At 48.6% G+C, this 20112-nt stretch overlaps 1 protein-coding gene across 10 annotated transcripts in view; it reads left to right on the top strand.

Moving 5' to 3' along the window:
* LOC147103064 (adhesion G protein-coupled receptor B2-like) overlaps positions 1 to 20112 on the top strand; it is a 1231153-nt gene that overhangs the window by 565200 nt on the left and 645841 nt on the right. For all 10 annotated transcript variants that reach the window (XR_015072890.1, XM_085962346.1, XM_085962351.1 and 7 more), the window contains one exon: positions 6552 to 6658. Coding sequence is in view for 9 of the 10 variants with exons in the window: in XM_085962346.1 (XP_085818472.1) it covers positions 6552 to 6658 (107 nt within the window). In the remaining variant the exon portion in view is untranslated. The remainder of the gene's footprint in view (positions 1 to 6551; positions 6659 to 20112) is intronic.

The following is a 20112-nucleotide window of genomic DNA, read 5'->3' as shown; positions in this document are numbered from 1 at the left end:
TTCCTTTGTAGATGATGTCTTCGACCACTGATAGTTCCGCCCTGCAGTTCCAGTACTCTGCCATGTCAGGTGAGCAGTCTTGCTTCATGTTGGGCCATCCATCCAAGATGCTTTTCCTCAGTCGTCTCAGTGTTTCATCTTTGTTTGTCTCAGTCTTTATGAGCTCCATTTTTGCATCTGCTATGGGCAGTGCACTTTTGATCATGTCCACGTAGGCGTTCACTTTTTCATCCATTTTGGTGTTTGCGGGCTCTCTTGGGTCTACAGCTCTGGACAACGTGTCTGCTGTATACATCAGCTTACCCGGTGTGTACGCAACATTCAGTGTATAGCGTTGCAGCCTGATCATCATTCTTTGTATTCTAAGCGGACAGCTATTTAGTGGCTTTTGGAACAATGCAATCAAGGGCTTATGGTCAGTTTCTACACTGATTGCTTGTCCTGACACAAACTGGTGAAATCTTTCACAGGCGTATGTGATGCTGAGCAGCTCCTTTTCTATTTGAGCATATCGCGTCTCCGCGTCAGTCATTGAGCGCGATGCATATGCAATAGGTTGCCAGTAGTCATATTTTTGCAGAAGAACGGCACCGAGCCCACTCTGTGATGCATCTGATGATATCTTGATGGGTCTCGCTGGGTCATAAAACCTCAAAACTGGTTCCTCTGTGAGCAGTTTCTTTAGATCGCTCCATGACTTCTCATGCTCATGATTCCATTCCCATTCTATGTTCTTTTCAGTTAGTTGTCTCAGTGGCGCCATCTTTTCTGAGAGGTTGGATATGAATTTACCCATGTAGTTGATCATTCCATTAAACCTCTGCACGTCCTTTTTGCATTGTGGCTTTGGCATATTCTCAATGGCGGACACCTTTCTGGGATCTGGTCTGATGCCCTCACTGCTAAGGATATCTCCCACGAATGTCAGTTCTGTCACCCCGAGCTGGCATTTCTCTCTATTCAGCTTCAGGTTTGTTTTCCTTGTTGCTTCCAGCACTTTTTTCAGTCTCTCGTCATGCTCAGTTCTCGTGGTTCCCCATACTATGATGTCATCCATTGATGTATCAACTCCCTTCAGGTGCTCATAGATCATATGAATAGTTTTGTGATACACTTCAGGAGCTGAGGCAATGCCAAATGGTAACCTTAGGAATCTGTATCTGCCAAATGGACTGTTGAACATGCACAGTCTTGAACTTGCCTCGTCCAGTTTCATCTGCCAAAATCCTGATGATGCATCTAACTTGCTGAAATACTTTGCATTTGCAAACTGTGACATGATTTCCTCACGTGTAGGAAGCTTGAAGTGCTCTCTCTTTATTGCTCTGTTTAGATCTCTTGGATCCAGGCAAATTCTGAGCTTTCCATTCTTTTTGTCCACAACGACGAGGGAACTCACCCACTCAGTTGGCTCATCTATCTTCTGAATCACGTTCAGGCTTTCCATCCTGTCCAACTCTGCCTTCAGTTGCTTTTGAAGAGCAAACGGAACTTTTCTGCATGGATGTATGACCGTTGGCATACTTTTATCTACCTTGATCGTGTGTTCTCCTGGAAGGCAGCCTAGATCCTGAAATAGGTCGTTGTACTCTTTCATGAGTTCATCATAGACTGTCTCTCCTTCGCTTTCCACAATGACGACTCTCTTTACCAGGTTCAGTCTCTCACAGGCTATTAAACCTAGTATGGCTTGCACATCCTTTGGCACCACGATTAATGTTAGCGTGTGCTCTCTGTCCTTGTGTGTTACTTTGACAATGCATTTTCCTTTCACTGGTATATCAGTACCTGAGTATCCTGTCACTTTCACTTTTATTCCATGTATCTTTGGTCTGCGTCTAATTTTCTTAAAATCAGTCTCTGATATCACATTAACTTGTGCTCCGGTATCCAATTTAAATGGAATGTGTATGTCATTCACTTTTAGTGTCAACATCCAGTCTCTTTTTTCTTTTTTGTTTTCAGACACAACATCCACATAGAACTCCTCTATCTCGCTTTCATCTACTGTATGGACCTTGCTTTGTTGCGCTTGGTTCTTACAGCAACGGGCATAATGGTTGTTTTTGTTGCAACTATTGCATGTTTTACCATATGCTGGACACTTTTTTGGTGGATGCTGTGTACCGCATCGACTACATGACTTTCGATTGCCCCTTTCATTTTTGTTCGCTGGCCACGCCTCTTTTTTCACATTGGCGCTCTTTTTGTTAAACGGTTTGTGTCCGTTCTTTCTCACTGCATCCACGTTGCAGCTACTGTCACTGAACAGCTCTTTTGCCTGCGACTTCACAGTCTCTGTAGCCCTACACAGTGCTATGGCTTTTCCCAGGTCTAGATTTTGCTCTCTTAGCAGTCTTTCCCTTAGACCATTATCTGGAATACCACACACCAGTCTGTCTTTTATCAGCGAGTCTGTCAGTCCCCCAAATTCACACGTTTTGCTTCTGTTTCTCAGTTCAGTCACATACTGATCAATAGTCTCTCCCGTTTTATGTACACATGTGAAAAATCTGTGCCTCTCAAACATCACGTTACGTTTAGGTATGCAGTAGGCCTCAAACTGTTCCATTATTTTATCCAGCTTCATTTTGTCTTCATCAGCAGCGAATGTGAAGTTATTATACACCTCCAGCGCTTCATCACCCACGACATGTAAGAACACTGACGCTTTCATTTTATCACTTTTCTCGTCAGCTCCGATTGCCGCTAAATACAACTCCAAACGTTGTTTGAACCTCCTCCAATTTTCAGCCACATTACCTGTCAACTGAAGCTTTGCCGGTGGGTGTAATCCTACCATTTTTCACTTCGTTAGCTATTCTCCAAAGGTAAGTAACGATGTTCTCTTTTGGCTTGCTAATATGTGGAGAGCTGATTTCACTTCAGATTTTTCCTCTTCATCTCTTTCAATCACTTCTGACACCATGTATTGATTTGTATGTGTGTTCAATGACGACACATTCATGAAAGAGAATGTCTTTTAATCTAAAGTCTGTTCAACTCTGTTAACAGCATTACAGGAGACACCATCTTAGAGATCCATCTAAAACGAAACTAAAACTAAATTCTGCCTCTCTCACATGCCATCTGCTGGTCAGGCATAAATAATCAAACAGGCAAATATGCTGGTAAGGCATCATAATCAAACAGGCAAATACCATCACTATTTGCTGATATCATTACAATTATGAGAGTAATAGTCAACCACAGCAGTTCCAACTCATTACCTTCGTGAACTTCTCATTGTTGAAAATATTGGGAGGTTGGCCTTAGGATCAGTTGACTTGTTTGTAATGTTAAGTGCTTAGCACTTTCTGGGCTCAAGCACAACCTCCCATCTCTTGCCTCACCACTGAATATCTCTGAGATCCCGGTTCAAAGCTGACACACTTCCTTCTGAGTGAGATGTTACAGTAGCCTGCAGGGAGATGTCTTCCACATAGATTACCAGATTGCAATAGCAGACTGTTTTTCAGATGTCTTTTAAAATATGCAACAAAGAAGGTTGGCCCCCGAATTATTGAAGAACACCAGGACTGATGTTATGTGCTACATATGTTAAGCCTTTACACCAACTCACATTAAAAAATTTGGCAAATATGAGTTAATCCACTGGCCACAAGCACTATGTAACATTAACTTGACCTTCAAAATTTGATGCCATAGATGATCAAATGTTCCTTTGATACTGAGTGCTGCAAAGCTGACGTTTCAATGTTGACTAAGTGTCCCATATATATCTTGGGAAACAAATGTTAATCAGTTGTACTGCCAAACTGTGAATTGTTTATTAGATGATTACAAAATAGATCTTTCCTTAAAGTGTCATTGATGTTGGATCCTATTATCTAATTCATTACATTCAGAAGTGACATTTGATGGTAATTATGCGCATCACATTTGCTCTTTTAGGCTTTGATACCAATGTTTCCTTCCAAACTAGAGAGAATTGTTCACACAAATCAAAACCCAAAGATTTTTATGTCAGCCTTTGCTCAGTGGTAGCACTCTCATCTCTGAGGCAGGAGGTTGTAGATTCAAGCAACCAACCCAGAAATTTGAGCACATAAACCTAGGCTTGCACTTCAAAAGCTTTGAAAGTTTGTATAATGTGTTCCCTTTTCAGATTCCCCCATTTTTCCATTCTTCTTGTATTGCTGAGGTTTATACCTACATCAATTATAGTCAGGTTTCTAGTTAATTTACAGACAATATTTAACTCTTTTAGGTGCCACAGAAACATTTCATACTGTTATGGGGAACATTTGTGCTGAATTTTGCCGGCGCCCAGAGTGCGGGTTTGGAGGCAGGTTCGCTGTCAAAATCAAAATAATTGACTGCAAGTTGGGAACCCGCTGCGATCCCGCCTCCATGTAACTTTGCAAAGTGTCGGGTCTGTGAATTCAGAACAGACCCGACATCAAGCAGCGGGGGAGGCATTTAAGAGACTTCACTGCTTGTTAACTGATTGTTTACTACTATTTTGCCAGTCCTTTTCTATTTTACCACATTTATAATGGGGTTCACATCATTTGGAGATCATGTCAGGTAAGTAGGTCAGGTTCTCTATGTCTCCCCATTGCTGTGAATAGGTGACAGCTGCAAAAGTAGTATGAAAGCTACCACAGCTGGTCACTTTCCAATGCCAGAAGCTTGAGCCTTCAGGACTTGGAAGACACTTTTGAGCTGTATGCAGTTTGGAAGTGTTTGGAGTAAACTCTCTATCCACTGTCACCTCCTTGGCGCAAGCTCTCTCATCATGAACCGATCGCTTCTGTCATCTCAACTTCAGCTGCCATCTATTCCAGGAACATCGGTGCCCTTGAAAAAATTTCACCTTGGTCCTCTGAATCCCTCCATGATCAGCCCCAACACCAACATCACCAGGCACACCAACACCACCAACAACAATACCAACCTTCTCCGCAATCACCTGATGCTGCACAGGACACAGGGCATCAGCACCCGACAACATTGCTGCCCAGGAGGTCAGCGATGGCATCACCATGGCCAGATTTACTTCACTTGATGCTGTACACCCTGGCTGGCACATGATGTGCCAGGTTGACACCACCCCACAACATCACCATAAAGCATTCCTACAATGACCAAGACATTCCGTTCACACTCATCACCATTGCGGGGGGTACCGTTATGTCTCACCATTCACTGCAACTCACTAAGACACTTCCAAAGGTGAGCACAGATCTGTACAATAAGACAAAGAGTTGAAAATAAAGATTTCAATGTTTGACAACACGTTAACAGAAAATTTACGTGAACATTGGCTAAAACACCCAAGTGCCTACCCTTGTGTACTGTTAGTTGCCATGATTGCACTAGGATGAGGGTGAGTTTGAGGGTTGGCTAGTGAGATGGGGAAGTGATAATGTAGATAGAGAGGGATGGGTGTAGGTGCAAGATAAGTTGGTGTGAGTAAGGATGTGCAGGAGTAGGGTAAGGAAGGCAGAGTGATGGGGATGAGGTTGAGTGTGGCTTTACAGAAATGTACTCCTGATGACATCCCTGCTTTTGTCCTGCTGTGCAATGTGCAACCAGGCTGCATTGGTGTCCTGGGGAGGTCTCTTCCTCCCTTGGAAGGGAAGGGAACCACCCTGCATGCTGTGACTCCCTCCATACGCATATGGAGGGAGTCATGCGAGAGTCTGGGTGCAGCCATGCACCTTTGTGCAGTGCTTGTCAGTGTTTGTAGCACCTCAATGCTGCAGAACACTGACAGCACAACTGTCAAAATGAATGCGGCCATGGTCCCTTTAAGGAAAGCTGCTGATGACGCGTCATCAAATGACGTCATCAGACCCGCTTCCTTTTAATTGGCCAGGAACCCCGCAGGGCGGGCTTACCAAGCCCTATTAACGGGAAATCCTTTTTTACAGAGCGACTGCAGCCGGGAGCAGGACCGGAACCCGCCAACTACCTCTCCCGCCACGATCCCGCCTCCGCTGGCAAAATCGTGACCATATTCTCCAGAACAAATTGGAACAAAAAAACACATGGCTGAAAATGTTTTAAACAAATTTCTCCAAAAATTAGTAACAAAAACCACTACTAACAACACAAGATGAAAATGGAAAATAAAATAAATGGCAAAAAAGCCAATGCCCCTTTAAGAGCTCCATTGTACATAGAGCTTCCCTTTGGGCCACTCCATATGGGTGAAAGAAGTGCCCACAGCAAACCCATCCCGAGTGGGTGGAAAATGGTTCTCTGCTTCATTTCGATGTGTTGTAATATTTAAATGAAGGTCTCACCTGTTTTTGTTGATACCGCTTTACATTGACCTAAAAAACTGGTAGAAAAGTGGCACAGATCTAGCAATATGGGTCTCCAACTGCCCATTGCAACTCTGCACTGCTAGTCATGACAACCAGAAAGTTGTCTCTTTAATGATTTTAATTAGTGCCTTGAATTGGGTGCAAACCTTACATACTGTAATTGCTGAAAGGACTGGCAGGACTCTGGGGAGTACAGGGAGGAATGTTATGACTACATTATCTCTTTCCATTTTTTGTTTCCTTGATGCTTAGGCTCAGCAAGTCGCAGGTGTTTATTAAATTCTCGTGGAATTGCATTTTGGGGACCACCGAGTTTTGCCAGATGTGTCTCACATGATTACAGGCACTTACATGTATCGGTAGGTACAATTCACTTCTCTTACATATCAAATCAGCGAGAGCTTCAAAGGTGGTAATATAGGGCATTGGGTGATGTAATATGTTAAACAACTCAGCTAAGGATCCTGATCCATATCGAGCCCAGATTGCTGAAATGAAAGTCTGCTTGCTGTAAATGTCCTACATAAAATTAGTTTAGTTAGTCTTGTTCTAGTTTCTAATGCAGTACTAATTGGCACAAAATTGCAACCAAACGTCAGACGCAAAGGAAAGTGCTATCTAATAAACCATCACAATGTATATTGGTACATAAGGGGAGACTTTCCACTTTGGTGCTCTCGGGAGTGCTGCAGTGGAAAACCTCCCTCATGATTTTCCTTAATGAATTCAGGATTATTTCTCCATGACCATGCAGTATTGAGATTGCAATCATTAATCCTAGGCTGTGCACAATTAGTTGGCATTCACAATGATATCTGCGGTTGATGCAAAAAAAGACCCAAACTGGAATAAAACTGCCTCACCCCACATTATTCTTTGTGTAAATCTGAATGCCTCTATTGATTTTTTGCCCATAACTCACTTATAGCAAACCGTTTTTGTATTTATATAAACCATATATAAGCCTGTTGATTACACTCTAGACAGCAACCTACTTCAGACATCTATTATTTTCTGTTAATACGTTCTAATAAATACTGCAGTTGTCACTCAAGAGTGTTACAACATTTATTAAACAATGCAATAACATTCTGCTTTGATTATTTTTATACAAGAAATTATTTTATTTACAGCAAAATCCCCACATCTATTGTATGAACAGAATACAAAGTAAAGAACAATGAGATGAATAGTTTAATAGCTCATAACTTTTTTGCTTGTAAGTTACTAAACAGGGGGGTCAATTTTAACTCACCCTGCCCTGCTGGAATGGGGCAGGGGGGCCTTTAAAATGGAACGATCTGCCATACTGCCCCACTCTCTCTTGAATCCTGCTGGCCAGCATCTTTACTGCTCACTGCAGTTTGGTGGCTCAGGGGCCCACCAGAAGCAAGCGGGAGTTGTAATGTATGTACCTTTAAGGGGGAGAGCTACTTTTTACAGCTCCTGTATCCTGTAGTACCGGCAGTGACCACACCTGTATATAGACCCTGAGTAGTGATCTTTACAGTCAGTTGCAGTTTGAACCCTCATTCAGTAAACACCTGTTGACCGTTCCCTGCAGTCTGTTGTCTGATTATTGAAGGACACAACATTAAGATACACGGATATAACATTGGCGACGACGCAGATTCGAACCTACCTGCAACTCTGCATCACCTCCCAGGGATTCGCTCCTGGAGAACAGTGGAAGGAGGTCGAGTCCAGAAGCACGGGCGTCGACCACGGGCAACCGCCCAGTCATCCAGCGGAGATTTGAGCATCGCAGGGGAGGCTGTCGAGAGCCAGGCTTGGCTTTCCAGTCACGGTGGTCCAGCGAAACGGGCTGGCAACAGGTACTGCGCAGACCCTTCCCGGACAGCGGCGGCTAGAGCCGACCGAGCGGCACAGAAAAAGGCCGAGCAGCGTCGACGGGGGAGAGAGAGAGGGCAGAGCGCACAGGGCGCAGCCTGTGTTCAGTACCAAGCGGCATCAACGGGGAGAGAGACGAGAGAGAGCAGAGCGCAGCCGGTGTTCAAGGGCCGAGCAGCATCAACGGGGGAGAGAGGCGCGCAGGAAAATGCGAGGCACTGACATTGCCACAAGGACTGCAGAGAGCGGCATTGGCAGCGGCACAGGAGCAGCGCACGAAACCCACAGGGCGTCACCATTTGCCACGAGGACCGCCGAGAGCGGCGTTGGCAGCAGCGCGGGAGACGCCATTTTAAGCCGCAGCGGGGAAGAAAGGAAAGCGCGGGAGATGCCATTTTAAGCCGCAGCGGGGAAGAAAGGAAAGCGCGGGAGACGCCATTTTAAGCCAGTCTGACCACACCCAAAAATGCCGAAGAGTGGCAGTATCACAGCGTTCGACAATGAAGTCGAAGATTGGACGACATATGTCGAATGCATAGAAGTATACTGCAAGGCGAATGAAGTGCCAGATGACAAGAAAGCGCTGGTATTGTTGAATTCAATGGGTGCAAAAACGTATGGCTTACTACGAAACCGAGTAACCCCAGAGAAGCCAGTAGAAAAGGATTTTGAAAACATAGTGTCAATCCTACAGGACCACTTAAACCCCACACCGCTGCTGATAGCAGAAAGATTTAAGTTTCACAAAAGGAACCAGCATAAAGATGAAAGTAATGCTGAGTATCTAACGGAACTGCGCAAGCTATCGAAACACTGCCAGTTTGGAACGGGACTAGCAGATACTTTAAGGGACAAGTTTGTGTGTGGGCTTCAAAGTGAAGGAACCCAGAAACGGCTTCTATCAGAAAAGGATCTTACGCTGGACAAGGCTTTCAGCATTGCAGTATCACACGAAGCAGCAGCACAGGGCGCTGCAGAGATACAACGGAGACCGCAAGAATATGGCACAAATGAAATGTCATACGGAACAGTGAAGTGCTATCACTGCGGCAGAACAACACACGACCATAATGATTGCTGGTTCAAGGACAAAGTGTGCAGACAGTGTGGAAAAGTAGGACACATAGCAAGAGTCTGCAGGTCGGGAAAGAAAACCAGCAGCAAGAAATCTCCACAGGAGAAGTCCAAGAAGGTACATAAGGTGACGGAGAGTAGTTCAGACGAACAGAAGAGTGATGCAGACTCCGGAAGCAAGGAGCTGGGTTGTCTGAAACTACATAATGTGATCAAAACGGATGACCACCAAACTATCGGGGTCACGCTCAAGATAGCAGGAGTCCAAGTGAAAATGGAATTGGACACAGGATCAGCCCTAACAGTCATAAACCGAAGGGACTACAAGCGGCTATTCTCACATATACCCTTGAGAGATACAAAGATTGTCTTGAAGACGTACACGGGGCAAAAAGTCTACCCCAAAGGAAAAATAAGGGTGAACGTTATATATAACGGCAAGGAAACACCAAAAATGGACCTATATGTATTGCCAGATGGAGGACCACCACTACTAGGACGTGAATGGATCCGGAAGATACAGCTAGATTGGCATTCCATACAAGCACTGACTGTAGATGCCAAAAAGGATGACAACATCACACCTGGACGACTGTCAAAAATGCTAACTGACGCACAAGAAGTGTTCCAGCAGGGACTCGGAACACTAAAAGGCATAACAGCGACAATCAAAATAGAGGAAAATGCAAGCCCAAAGTTTTTTAAGGCCAGACCGGTACGTTATGTGATCTGCCCAGCCGTCGAAGCAGAGCTGGAAGGTTTGGAACGTTCAGGAGTACTGTCCAAAGTGGACTGGAGCGAGTGGGCTACACCCATCGTTCCTGTAATGAAGAGGTCGTTGAGTAATATGCCTGGGGAACCAAAGAAGGTTCGCATCTGTGGGGACTTTAAGGTGACAGTGAACCCAGTCCTTCACACTGTACAATATTCGTTTCCGCGGATTGAAGATATTTTCGCCTCGCTATCTGGAGGGAAACGCTTCACTAAGATTGATCTGGCCCAAGCATACCTGCAAATGGAGGTAGAAGAAGCCTCGAAATAGTACCTCACGATCAACACTCATAAAGGTCTCTACCAATACAACCGGCTGGTGTTCGGGGTAGCATCAGCTCCGGCTATTTGGCAAAGGGCATTGGAACAAGTCCTGCAAGGGATTCCAGGGACCCAGTGTTATTTGGACGACATCCTGGTCACGGGCAAAAATGACAGTGATCACCTCGCCAACCTGGAGCAGGTGCTCACTAGATTGAAGGAATATGGGCTCCAAGCTAATCGCCACAAATGCGAGTTTTCCCAGAAGCAGATCTCGTATTGTGGCCACGTTATTGATAAAGAGGGGTTACATAAGTCCCCTGAAAAGATTGAGGCAGTAGTCAAGGCTCCAGCACCGGAAAATGTGTCACAACTGAGGTCGTTCCTCGGGCTGGTGAACTACTACCATAAGTTCTTACCAAATTTGTCTACCGTACTACACCCACTGAACACCCTACTGCAAACGGGGGTACCATGTAAGTGGAGTGACGAATGTAAACGAGCTTTCCAGAAGAGCAAAGCATTGATCACATCAAAAAAGGTGTTGGCTCATTTCAACCCAGCACTACCAATTCGGTTGGCGTGTGATGCATCACCCTATGGCATTGGAGCGGTGCTGTCGCACAAATTCCCGGACGGCTCGGAGAGGCCAGTAGCCTTTGCGTCTCGGTCACTAACCTCAGCCGAGCGTAACTACGCCCAGATTGACAGGGAGGCCATCAGCCTAGTGTGGGGAGTGAAAAAGTTCAATCACTATCTGCACGGGCAGAAGTTCACCTTGCTGACTGAACACCAACCACTTGTCTCCATCTTTAATCCAAAGAAGGGCGTTCCGGTGATGACTGCGCAACGGCTACAAAGATGGTCCCTTTTTCTAGGGGCACACCAATATGAAATCGAGTATAAGAGCATGAAACAGCATGGAAACGCTGATGGGCTATCACGCCTGCCACTGCCTCCTGCGGAGGAAGCACCAGCAGTGGATCCTGTCGAAATATTTCATTCGACTATAATTGACTGCTTGCCAGTAACTAACGCTGGTATAGAGAAGGAGACCCGAAATGACCCGACACTGTCTCGGGTATATGATTTGACGGTGAGGGGATGGCCAGCACATGGCGACTCACTGTTGCCAGCATTCTCATCCAGAAGAGAACAGCTGTCAGTATGCCAGGGGACCTTGATGTGTGGATCCCGAGTGGTAATTCCACCCAAGTTAAGGGAGAGAGTGCTCAATGAGCTTCACGAAGGTCACCTGGGAGGGGTGAAAATGAAAAGCCTTGCTAGGGCTTATGTGTGGTGGCCGGGGATCGATCAGCAAATCGAGGACCTGACAAAGAGCTGCTCAGGATGCCAGAAGGTCCAAAATGCACCACCACATGCCCCTCTACACCCATGGGACTGGCCCTCCTCTCCATGGCAATGGGTGCATATTGATTTTGCTGGTCCATTCATGGACTCAATGGCCTAGAAATTCAGTTGCGTTCGCCAGCCGTTAGCGCCATAAGAGGAGTAGATCTCGAGCGCTAGGCACTTAGCGGCCGGGCGCAGAACGATCTGCGCCTATGCCCAACTTCAGTAGACATTTAGCGCTGGCGCAAAGTGTTTGCGCGCGCTCAGCTGCGCGCGCAACTTATGATGTCATTTCGTCGTGCAACGCCGTTTGTGCGCCCCAAACCGGAACTTCAGTGGCGCCCGCCCAATGTGGGCGTGGCGCTGTTAAGAACTGTGAAGTGGAACGCAGCAGAGGCCCTGCGGGCCTCGGGGAGCGCTAATTAAAGGGCACTTAGACTGAACTATAAAGGCCAGCCATTTTGCTGCAATGACTTTAGTGCAACGGATTTCTGGACAGAGACCAAGGAAGAGACCTTACTGATTTGGGCCAACATAGGAGAGGTATTTTTGGCTTCTGGCCAGAGCTTGGAAATTTGACTCATTGTGATTTCACTGTTTGCAAGTATATTATGGGGGCTGCATGGGGTTCCAACCCTCAGCTCCAGCATTATGTGCGAAGGGCTCACAGACGCTGTGTGAGAGGGGCAGCCATGCCTAGACGCAGAGGGGCCATCAGGTGCCGGCAACGTAGGCCTTACCCACTCAGGGAATACCGCCAGCAGGTGTCCTATCTCACCATGACTGCCGTGCAGTGTGTTAAGAGGTTGCGCTTCAGAAGGGAGGTGGTTGCAGAGATCTGCCAGCTGCTTCACAGAGATCTGCGTCCACAGCTGATGTGCAGGACGTCTCTGTCGGTGGAAGTGAAGGTCACGGTGGCTCTGAACTTTTATGCAAGCGGCTCCTTCCAAGCCGCTGCTGGGGACATAGCTAACATCTCCCAGTTCGCCGTGCATCGCTGCATCCGGCAGGTCACCGATGCCCTTTTCACAAGGAGACACCAATTCATCTCCTTCCCCATGACCCTAGAGAGGCAGGAGCAGCGTGCAGTCGGATTTGCGAGGATCGCCGGCTTCCCCATGGTGCAGGGCGCCATTGACTGCACGCATGTGGCTTTGCGGGCACCTATCGACAATGCCGAGGATTACCGCAACCGGAAGGGCTACCATTCCCTCAATGTACAGCTGGTGTGTGACCACAGGCAGCGCATCCTAGCTGTCAATGCCCGCTTTCCAGGCAGCAGCCACGATGCATTTATCCTGCGCCAGACTACTGTGGCTGACATGTTCCAGGCACAGCCTCCCCCAAGAGGATGGCTTATCGGGGACAAAGGCTATCCTTTGTGTACATGGCTCATGACCCCGCTCCGCGCGCCCAGGACCCCTGCTGAGGAGGCATACAACGAAAGCCATCAAGCCACAAGGAACATCATAGAGCAAACGATTGGCGTCCTCAAGCAACGGTTCCGCTGCCTGGATCGCTCCGGCGGATCTCTGCAGTATTCACCGGATAGAGTCTCCCAGTTCGTCGTCGTTTGCTGCATGCTGCACAACCTGGCTATCCGCAGGACTCAGGCACTGCCACCTCACGTTGGACCACCACCTCAGGAGGACGAGCAGGAGGACCATGAGGAGGAGGAGGAGGAGGAGGAGGAGTACCAGCCCAGGAGGGAGCCACAAGGTCCAAGGGCCATCCGTCGGCGGCTTATTGAACGACACTTCTAGGCCCCGTCAGGGAATGGCTTGTGGCAATGAAGGCACATGAATGCAGCCGCTCCGCAAGCCCTCAGCCGGTTAACCCAACAACCACTTGAAACATCACACATGGACAAGCTGAATAAAGAAAAAGCTTTATTGAACAAACTCAGGGCCCTTCCCACATGAAACCCAACAACACACAACACCCACAAAAAACAGTCAAAAACATATCTCACTCCCACAACCTGGGGAGGAATAACAAAACTTGTCCATCCAAATGGCCTTCATCCTCGGCCTTACCAAAAGAACCCCCCCCATAGACAGCACAAGCACCCCCATATAAAAAAACATTTGCCTTCATCCTCGGCCTTACCAAAAGAACCCCCCCCCCATAGACAGCACAAGCACCCCCATATAAAAAAACATTTGCCAACACACTCTACTTTGTGTGCCGAGAGGGCGAGTCCTTGTCCAGCCTTTTCCGGCCCCTGGCCGACCTGCTGCTCCGCCTCAACCTGGGCCCTGTGGGTGTTGCAAGGCTGGGGGAAGGCTCCTGAGGGGCACATTGCCTGACGGCAGATGCCCTTGGGGGTCGGCCTAGACGAGCTCTGGCCCTCGAGGGGCCGGCTGCTGACTGCTGCAGCTATGGCTGGGCAGCATCAGTCTCTCCAGCAGCTCGTCGCAGCTTTGCTGGAGGAGTGGCAGTGGCGGCTGCAGCAATGGGGGCAAGCTGGCTGATGCCAGGCGCTCGCTGGTCGCCAGAGACACTGGCACTCGGCCGGGCTGGCACTGCAGCAAGCGCAGCAATCTGGTGAAGGCCAGACCGCTGTGCTGCAGCAGCGCGGCGGGTGCCCTGGCGATGCATGCGTGACACAGCGAGTGTGGCAGCAGTGAGTGCCCGTACTGCCCTGGTCTGTGCCCGCATCAGACCAGCCAGTGACTGCACGGCACCACTGATCAACTGTCCACTCGCTGCCTGTGCTGCCCTGAAGTCGTCCCGACTCGCGTCCTGTGCTGCCCTGAATTCGGCCCGACTCGCGTCCTGTGATGCCCCGAATTCAGCCCGACTCGCGTCCTGTGATGCCCCGAATTGTGCCCGACTCGCGTCCTGTGATGCCCCGAATTGTTCGAGACCCCTGGCCTGTGCTGCCGCGAGTTGTTCGAAACCCCTGGCCTGTGAGGCCCCGAAATCGGACACACTATGAGCCAGGGACTCAATGGCCTCAGGCAACCGTGCCACAACCCCCATGAACTCGGTGTGCCGACGATCCGAGTCCGCGGACATTTGATCAAGGAGGCGCACCTCCTGGGCGAGGACCGTCTCCGGACTGGAGGCCGGACTCTCCCTCTGGGGAGAAGGCCGCCGAGCTGCCCGACCCTTCCCGCATGGCTGGACGCCACTGGGCCCAGCAACTACACTCCCCTGCAACACTTCCCCCCTCTGGGGAGAAGGCAGCCGAGCTGCCCGACCCTTCCCGCGTGGCTGGACGCCACTGGGCCCAACAACTACACTCCCCTGCAACACTTCCCCCTGGCTCTCCTCCAGGGAACACGTGTCCCCTCCATTGCCATCCCCTGGCGCGGATGAGGGTCCCCCCGATATGCCGCCTTCCTCTTGCTCCTCCTCGTCCTCCTCTTCCGAGGGACTGACACTCGCAGCTTCAGGGACCTCCTCCTCACCAGCTGAAAGCAGGAAGGCACAAGAGTAGCTTTAGAGTGAGGACAGGGCGTCAGCGAGGGAGGCATGAGTGGTGGCATTCTGCGCATTGGTCGGACAGTGGCAAAGGATGTAGATCTGAAGCGCAAGGGGAACGAGAGAGGTCCAAACGGTCATGTCCTTACCATTGGGGCCCAGCACAGGGTCGGCATCTCCAATTGCAACGGGGCCAATCACACGGGCACCCATGACTCGACCCATGCGCTCCTCCAGGTCACTGAGCTGCTGGAACTGGGCACGGCCTCCCCCGGTGACAGTCCGGCTCTTCAGATTCTGGGCCAGCTTGGCCTGCAAGAGAAAGGACGGCCTCTAAGTACAGTGTGGTGCCCTGTTGTTGTGTGCAGTGCCTCCCATGGTCGAATAGCTTGGCCAGTGTGGTGCCCTGTTGTTGTGTGCACTGCCTCCCATGGTCGAATAGCTTGGCCAGTGTGTAAAGTGCAGAAAGTGCAATTGATGTTCATGCCAGTGCCATAGCTGCTGGATGAGGGCTGGCCATTAGGCCTTTGAGGTCCCTTTGCCCATAATGTGAGGTCCACATGCAAGGATGAGGAGGACACTGGAAAGGGTACTCACCCTGACAATCCGAGTGAGGTCGTTAAACTTTTTCCGGCATTGGACACCAGTCCTGGGGACATCGCTGTTGGCTGTGACCCTCTGGGCGATTTCCCTCCAGGCTCTCCTGTACACCCTCTTGGGAGGCTTCTTGCCACTGTCCGGGAACAAGATATGGCTTCTCTTCTCCAAAGCCCTAACCAGCACCTTTAAATCATGGGCAGAGAAGCGCTGCGCTTGCTCACGGGCCCTCTGCATCCTTCCTGGCGCTATTTCTCTCCAGCAGCAGTGTTTAGGCCTAGCTGGAGGGCTGCAGTATCCAGGGCGTGGCAGCAGACCAAGTCGACCCTTCCCCCTTTCAGAGCTGGCCGGCGCCAGGGTGTCTGCTGTCAATCAAAACATGACCGCACCTGCGCTGCGCCCGGCCTCGGCGGTATCAGTCTGCACCGCCGGCTTAGCGCCTAAAGATAGCCGTGCAACGCCAGTTTTAGCCCTCGAGCAAACTCCTTGGCCAAAGCTACTGAATATCGGCGAAGTGGCCTCCACTTTCCGGCGGGCGCAAACTTTAGCGGCCGCCCGACTTTACCGCCCCAAAAGTGGCTATACTGAATTTCTAGGCCAATGTTTTTAATAGCCATGGATGCGCATTTGAAATGGCCTGAGGTGATCAAAATGTTCTCCACCACCACGGAGAAAACTATTGCAGTCCTACGGACCATATTTGCCAGGAACGGCTTGCCAGAGCAGATTTGCTCTGATAACGGACCACAGTTTGTGTCCGAAGAGTTTCGAAGATTTATGAAAAGGAATGGGGTAAGGTATTATACATCCGCCCCGTATCATCCAGCCACAAATGGATTGGCTGAGAGGTTCGTACAAACCTTTAAAAAAACAGTAAAGGCCATGTGCGATGACGACATTCCACTGCAGCATAAGGTGGACAATTTCCTGTTAGCCTACAGAAATGCGACACATGTAGTCACCAACCAGGCCCCGGCCATGATGTTCTTTAACCGAAGGTTGAGATCCCGTCTGGATTTGCTCAGACCAAATGTACGAAGAGATGTTGAGAGTAAGCAATTCCAGCACATCAATGAGAAGCCGACAAGGAGCTTCAATGTAGGGCAACCAGTCTTGGCCCGCGACTACCGAACAGAGAAATGGCAACCAGGAACGATATGCACACGGCAGGGGCCACTAATGTACACAGTGGATGTTGGGGAGAACATTGTGAGACGCCATGCTGACCAGATCCTAGAGTCACAGGAACGAGTCAACCCCATGTCTCGGCCATACGTACCTGGTGAGGAACCCGACGTACAGGTCGCATCTACCTCAGAAACAATAGCATTGGAAGCTGATGAATCAACTGACGACAGGGTGTTAGAATCGCCTCCGCACCAAGAGCGAGACACTCGGGAAAGGCGTTATCCAGAAAGAATCAGGAAGCCTCCCCAAAGACTGAATTTATAAATAGACTATTTTCAGTTAATGTTGCATGTTAAAAGTGTTAATTGTAATTAGTTTGATATTTAATTGTTAAATGAGTGTTATGGTACTGTTAATCTAAAAAGGGGAGGAATTGTAATGTATGTACCTTTAAGGGGGATAACTACTTTTTACAGCTCCTGTATCCTGTAGTACCGGCAGTGACCACACCTGTATATAAACCCTGAGTAGTGATCTGTATAGTCAGTTGCAGTTTGAACCCTCATTCAGTAAACACCTGTTGATCGTTCCCTGCAGTCTGTTGTCTGATTATTGAAGGACACAACATTAAGATACACGGATATACAGGAAACTTTGTGCTATCCGGCACCCATGGGACCGAGCTACTGCCGTTTTTTTAAAAGCTCCAGATAGACCAGCGTCAATGTTATCAGATAGGAGCTTTTCATCGCAGTATCTGACCACAAACACTGTTGCTCAGCAACAGCTTGTAAACACTCGGCCCAAGGCTTGGAAGCGTCTCTGAAGCTGTTGCTAAGATACAGAGACGCTTTCTAGAGCCTGCCGTGTCTGACCACAAACACTGTTGCTCAGCAACAGCTTGTAAACACTCGGCCCAGTAGCTTGGAAGCGTCTCTGAAGCTGTTGCTAAGCGACAAAGACGCTTTCCAGAGCCTGCCTGTGAAAAGCAGGAAAAAAACCTAACCAAAACGGCTGCTGATTTCTGCCGTTAGATCAAAGTTGCCGGACATTCAACTTCCGGATAGCACAAAGTTTCCTGTAACAGGAGTCTCATGAATTAATGCAAATTGGTGTCCCATTACATCCATGGGACCCTGATTGCATTTTACCCCAGGCCTGAGTTGAGAAACTGTTGCAGCTTTCCCGGCAGGTCGGCAACTGTTGGCAAGGTAATTGAGAAAACGTTCCAGCTTATCCACATGGTTTCCTTCTGCACTAAACCAACAGAACTGGGGAAAGGGTAATATAACAAAAAAATAATGGAAATATGCAGCAGGCCCATCAGCAGCTGTAAAGACAAAAGGCAGGTTAATATTTTGAGTGCAGCCCTTCATCAGAGCTCTGCCTATGGAGTTTTCATAAAGGATGTGCACTCAAAACATTAATTTGTCTTTTCTCTTCACAGATGCTGATGACTCTGCTGTATATTTGCAGTATTTGTAGTTTTCGTTTCTTTTCATGGATAAAAGATAAAATACTTTCTCAGTTGGGGGTCACTGCTTCTGTGTGTACAACCATTTGCATAGATCTGTTGGCTCGATTGTGAATGGTCAAGTTTACATTCAAACGTCCTACAGCAGTTGGTCAGTAGTGAGGGTGCCTGGTGGACACAGTGAATGTGTTTGATTATTTTTGTTCATCAACTGGCTATTAGAACACTTGCCACTACAGTTGAGTTCTTGCTTATTTAATGGGGAAAGGTTATATAATATTATGTAAGTATACAGAGTCCCTTTTTATTCAGCAAGGTAAGAAGCATACACTGTGTAATGGTACTGAGTCCCTGTTTATTTCGCCTACCTTAGCAAGTCCGGTGTGGCTGGGATCAGTGGTGGGTTGCAGCCCTGCTGCTGGCTCCAGCTCGCTGTCCAAAGTGATCTTACGCTGATTGGGCTTGTTAAGCCCGCCCAGCGTGTTTTGCAGCCAATTGAGGGAAGTGGGTCTGATGACATCACTTGATGACATGTCATCAGCCGGTTTCCTTAAAGGGACCATGCACAAATTGATTTTGACAGTTGTACTGTCAGTGTTCTACAGCATTGAGATGCTGCAAACACTGAAGCACTGCACAGAGGTGCACAGCTGCACCCAGGCTCTCCCATGACTCCCTCCATATGCTTATGGGGGGAGTCACAGCAAGCAGGGAGGTTCTCTTCCCTTCCCATGGGCGGAAGAGACCTCCCCAGGAGATCAACGTAGCCTGGTTGAACATTGCACAGGAGGACACAAGCAAGGATGCCGTTCGGAGGACCAGGCTGCAGTGGCGCAAACCTTTCAATTATCTCAGTAGATCACAAAACGTTTCTACAAAGCCACACTCAACCTCATCCTGAATATGGTCGCGATTTTCCCAGCGGAAGTGGGATCGCAGCGGGGGAGGTGATTGGCGGGTTCCGGTCCCGCTCCTGGCTGCAGTCGCTCTGTAAAAAGGATTTTCCGTTAATAGGGCTTGTTAAGCCCATCCTGCGGGATTCCTGGCCAATTAAAAGGAAGCAGGTCTAATGATGTCATTTGATGTCACGTCATCAGCCGCTGTCCTTAAAGGGACCACGGCCGCATTCATTTTGACAGTTGTGCTGTCAGTGTTCTGCAGCATTGAGGTGCTGCAAACACTGACAAGCACGGCACAAAGGTGCACGGCTGCACCCAGACTCTCGCATGACTCCCTCCATATGCTTATGAAGGGAGTCACAGCATGCAGGGAGGGTCGCTTCCCTTCCCATGGGCAGAAGGGACCACCCCAGGAGACCAACACAGCCTGGTTGCACATGGCACAGGAGGACACAAGCAGGGATGTCGTCAGGAGGACCAGGCTGCAGTGGCGCAAACCTTTCAATTATCTCAGTAGATCACAAAACGTTTCTGCAAAGCCACACTCAACCTCATCCTGCTGTGCCACTCATCACATCCCCATCACTCTGCCTTCCCTACCCTACTTTTGCACATTCTTACTCACACCAACTTAGCTTGCACCTGCACTCATCCCTCTCTATCTACATTATCAGTTCCCTATGTCACTAGCCATCCCTCACACTCACCCTCATCCTATTCCAATCATACCAAGTAACAACGCACAAGGGTAGGCACTTGGGTGTTTTAGCCAATGTTCATGTGAAGTTTCTGTTAATGTGCTGTCAAACAATGAAACTTTATTTTCAACACTTTGCATTCTTGGACAGCTTTGCCTGCACCTTTGGAAGTGGCTTAGTGAGTTGCAGTGAATGGTGAGACATAACGGTACCCCCGCAATGGTGATGAGTGTGAAAGGAATGGCTTGGGCATTGTAGGGATGCTTTATGGTGTTGGT

This window comes from Somniosus microcephalus, chromosome 20 (genome assembly GCF_052327205.1).
Source record: "Somniosus microcephalus isolate GS21.2 chromosome 20, FLI_Smic_1.0, whole genome shotgun sequence".
Taxonomy (NCBI): domain Eukaryota; kingdom Metazoa; phylum Chordata; class Chondrichthyes; order Squaliformes; family Somniosidae; genus Somniosus; species Somniosus microcephalus.
Note: the sequence above shows the minus strand (reverse complement) of the source record. Positions and strands in the feature narration are given on the sequence as shown.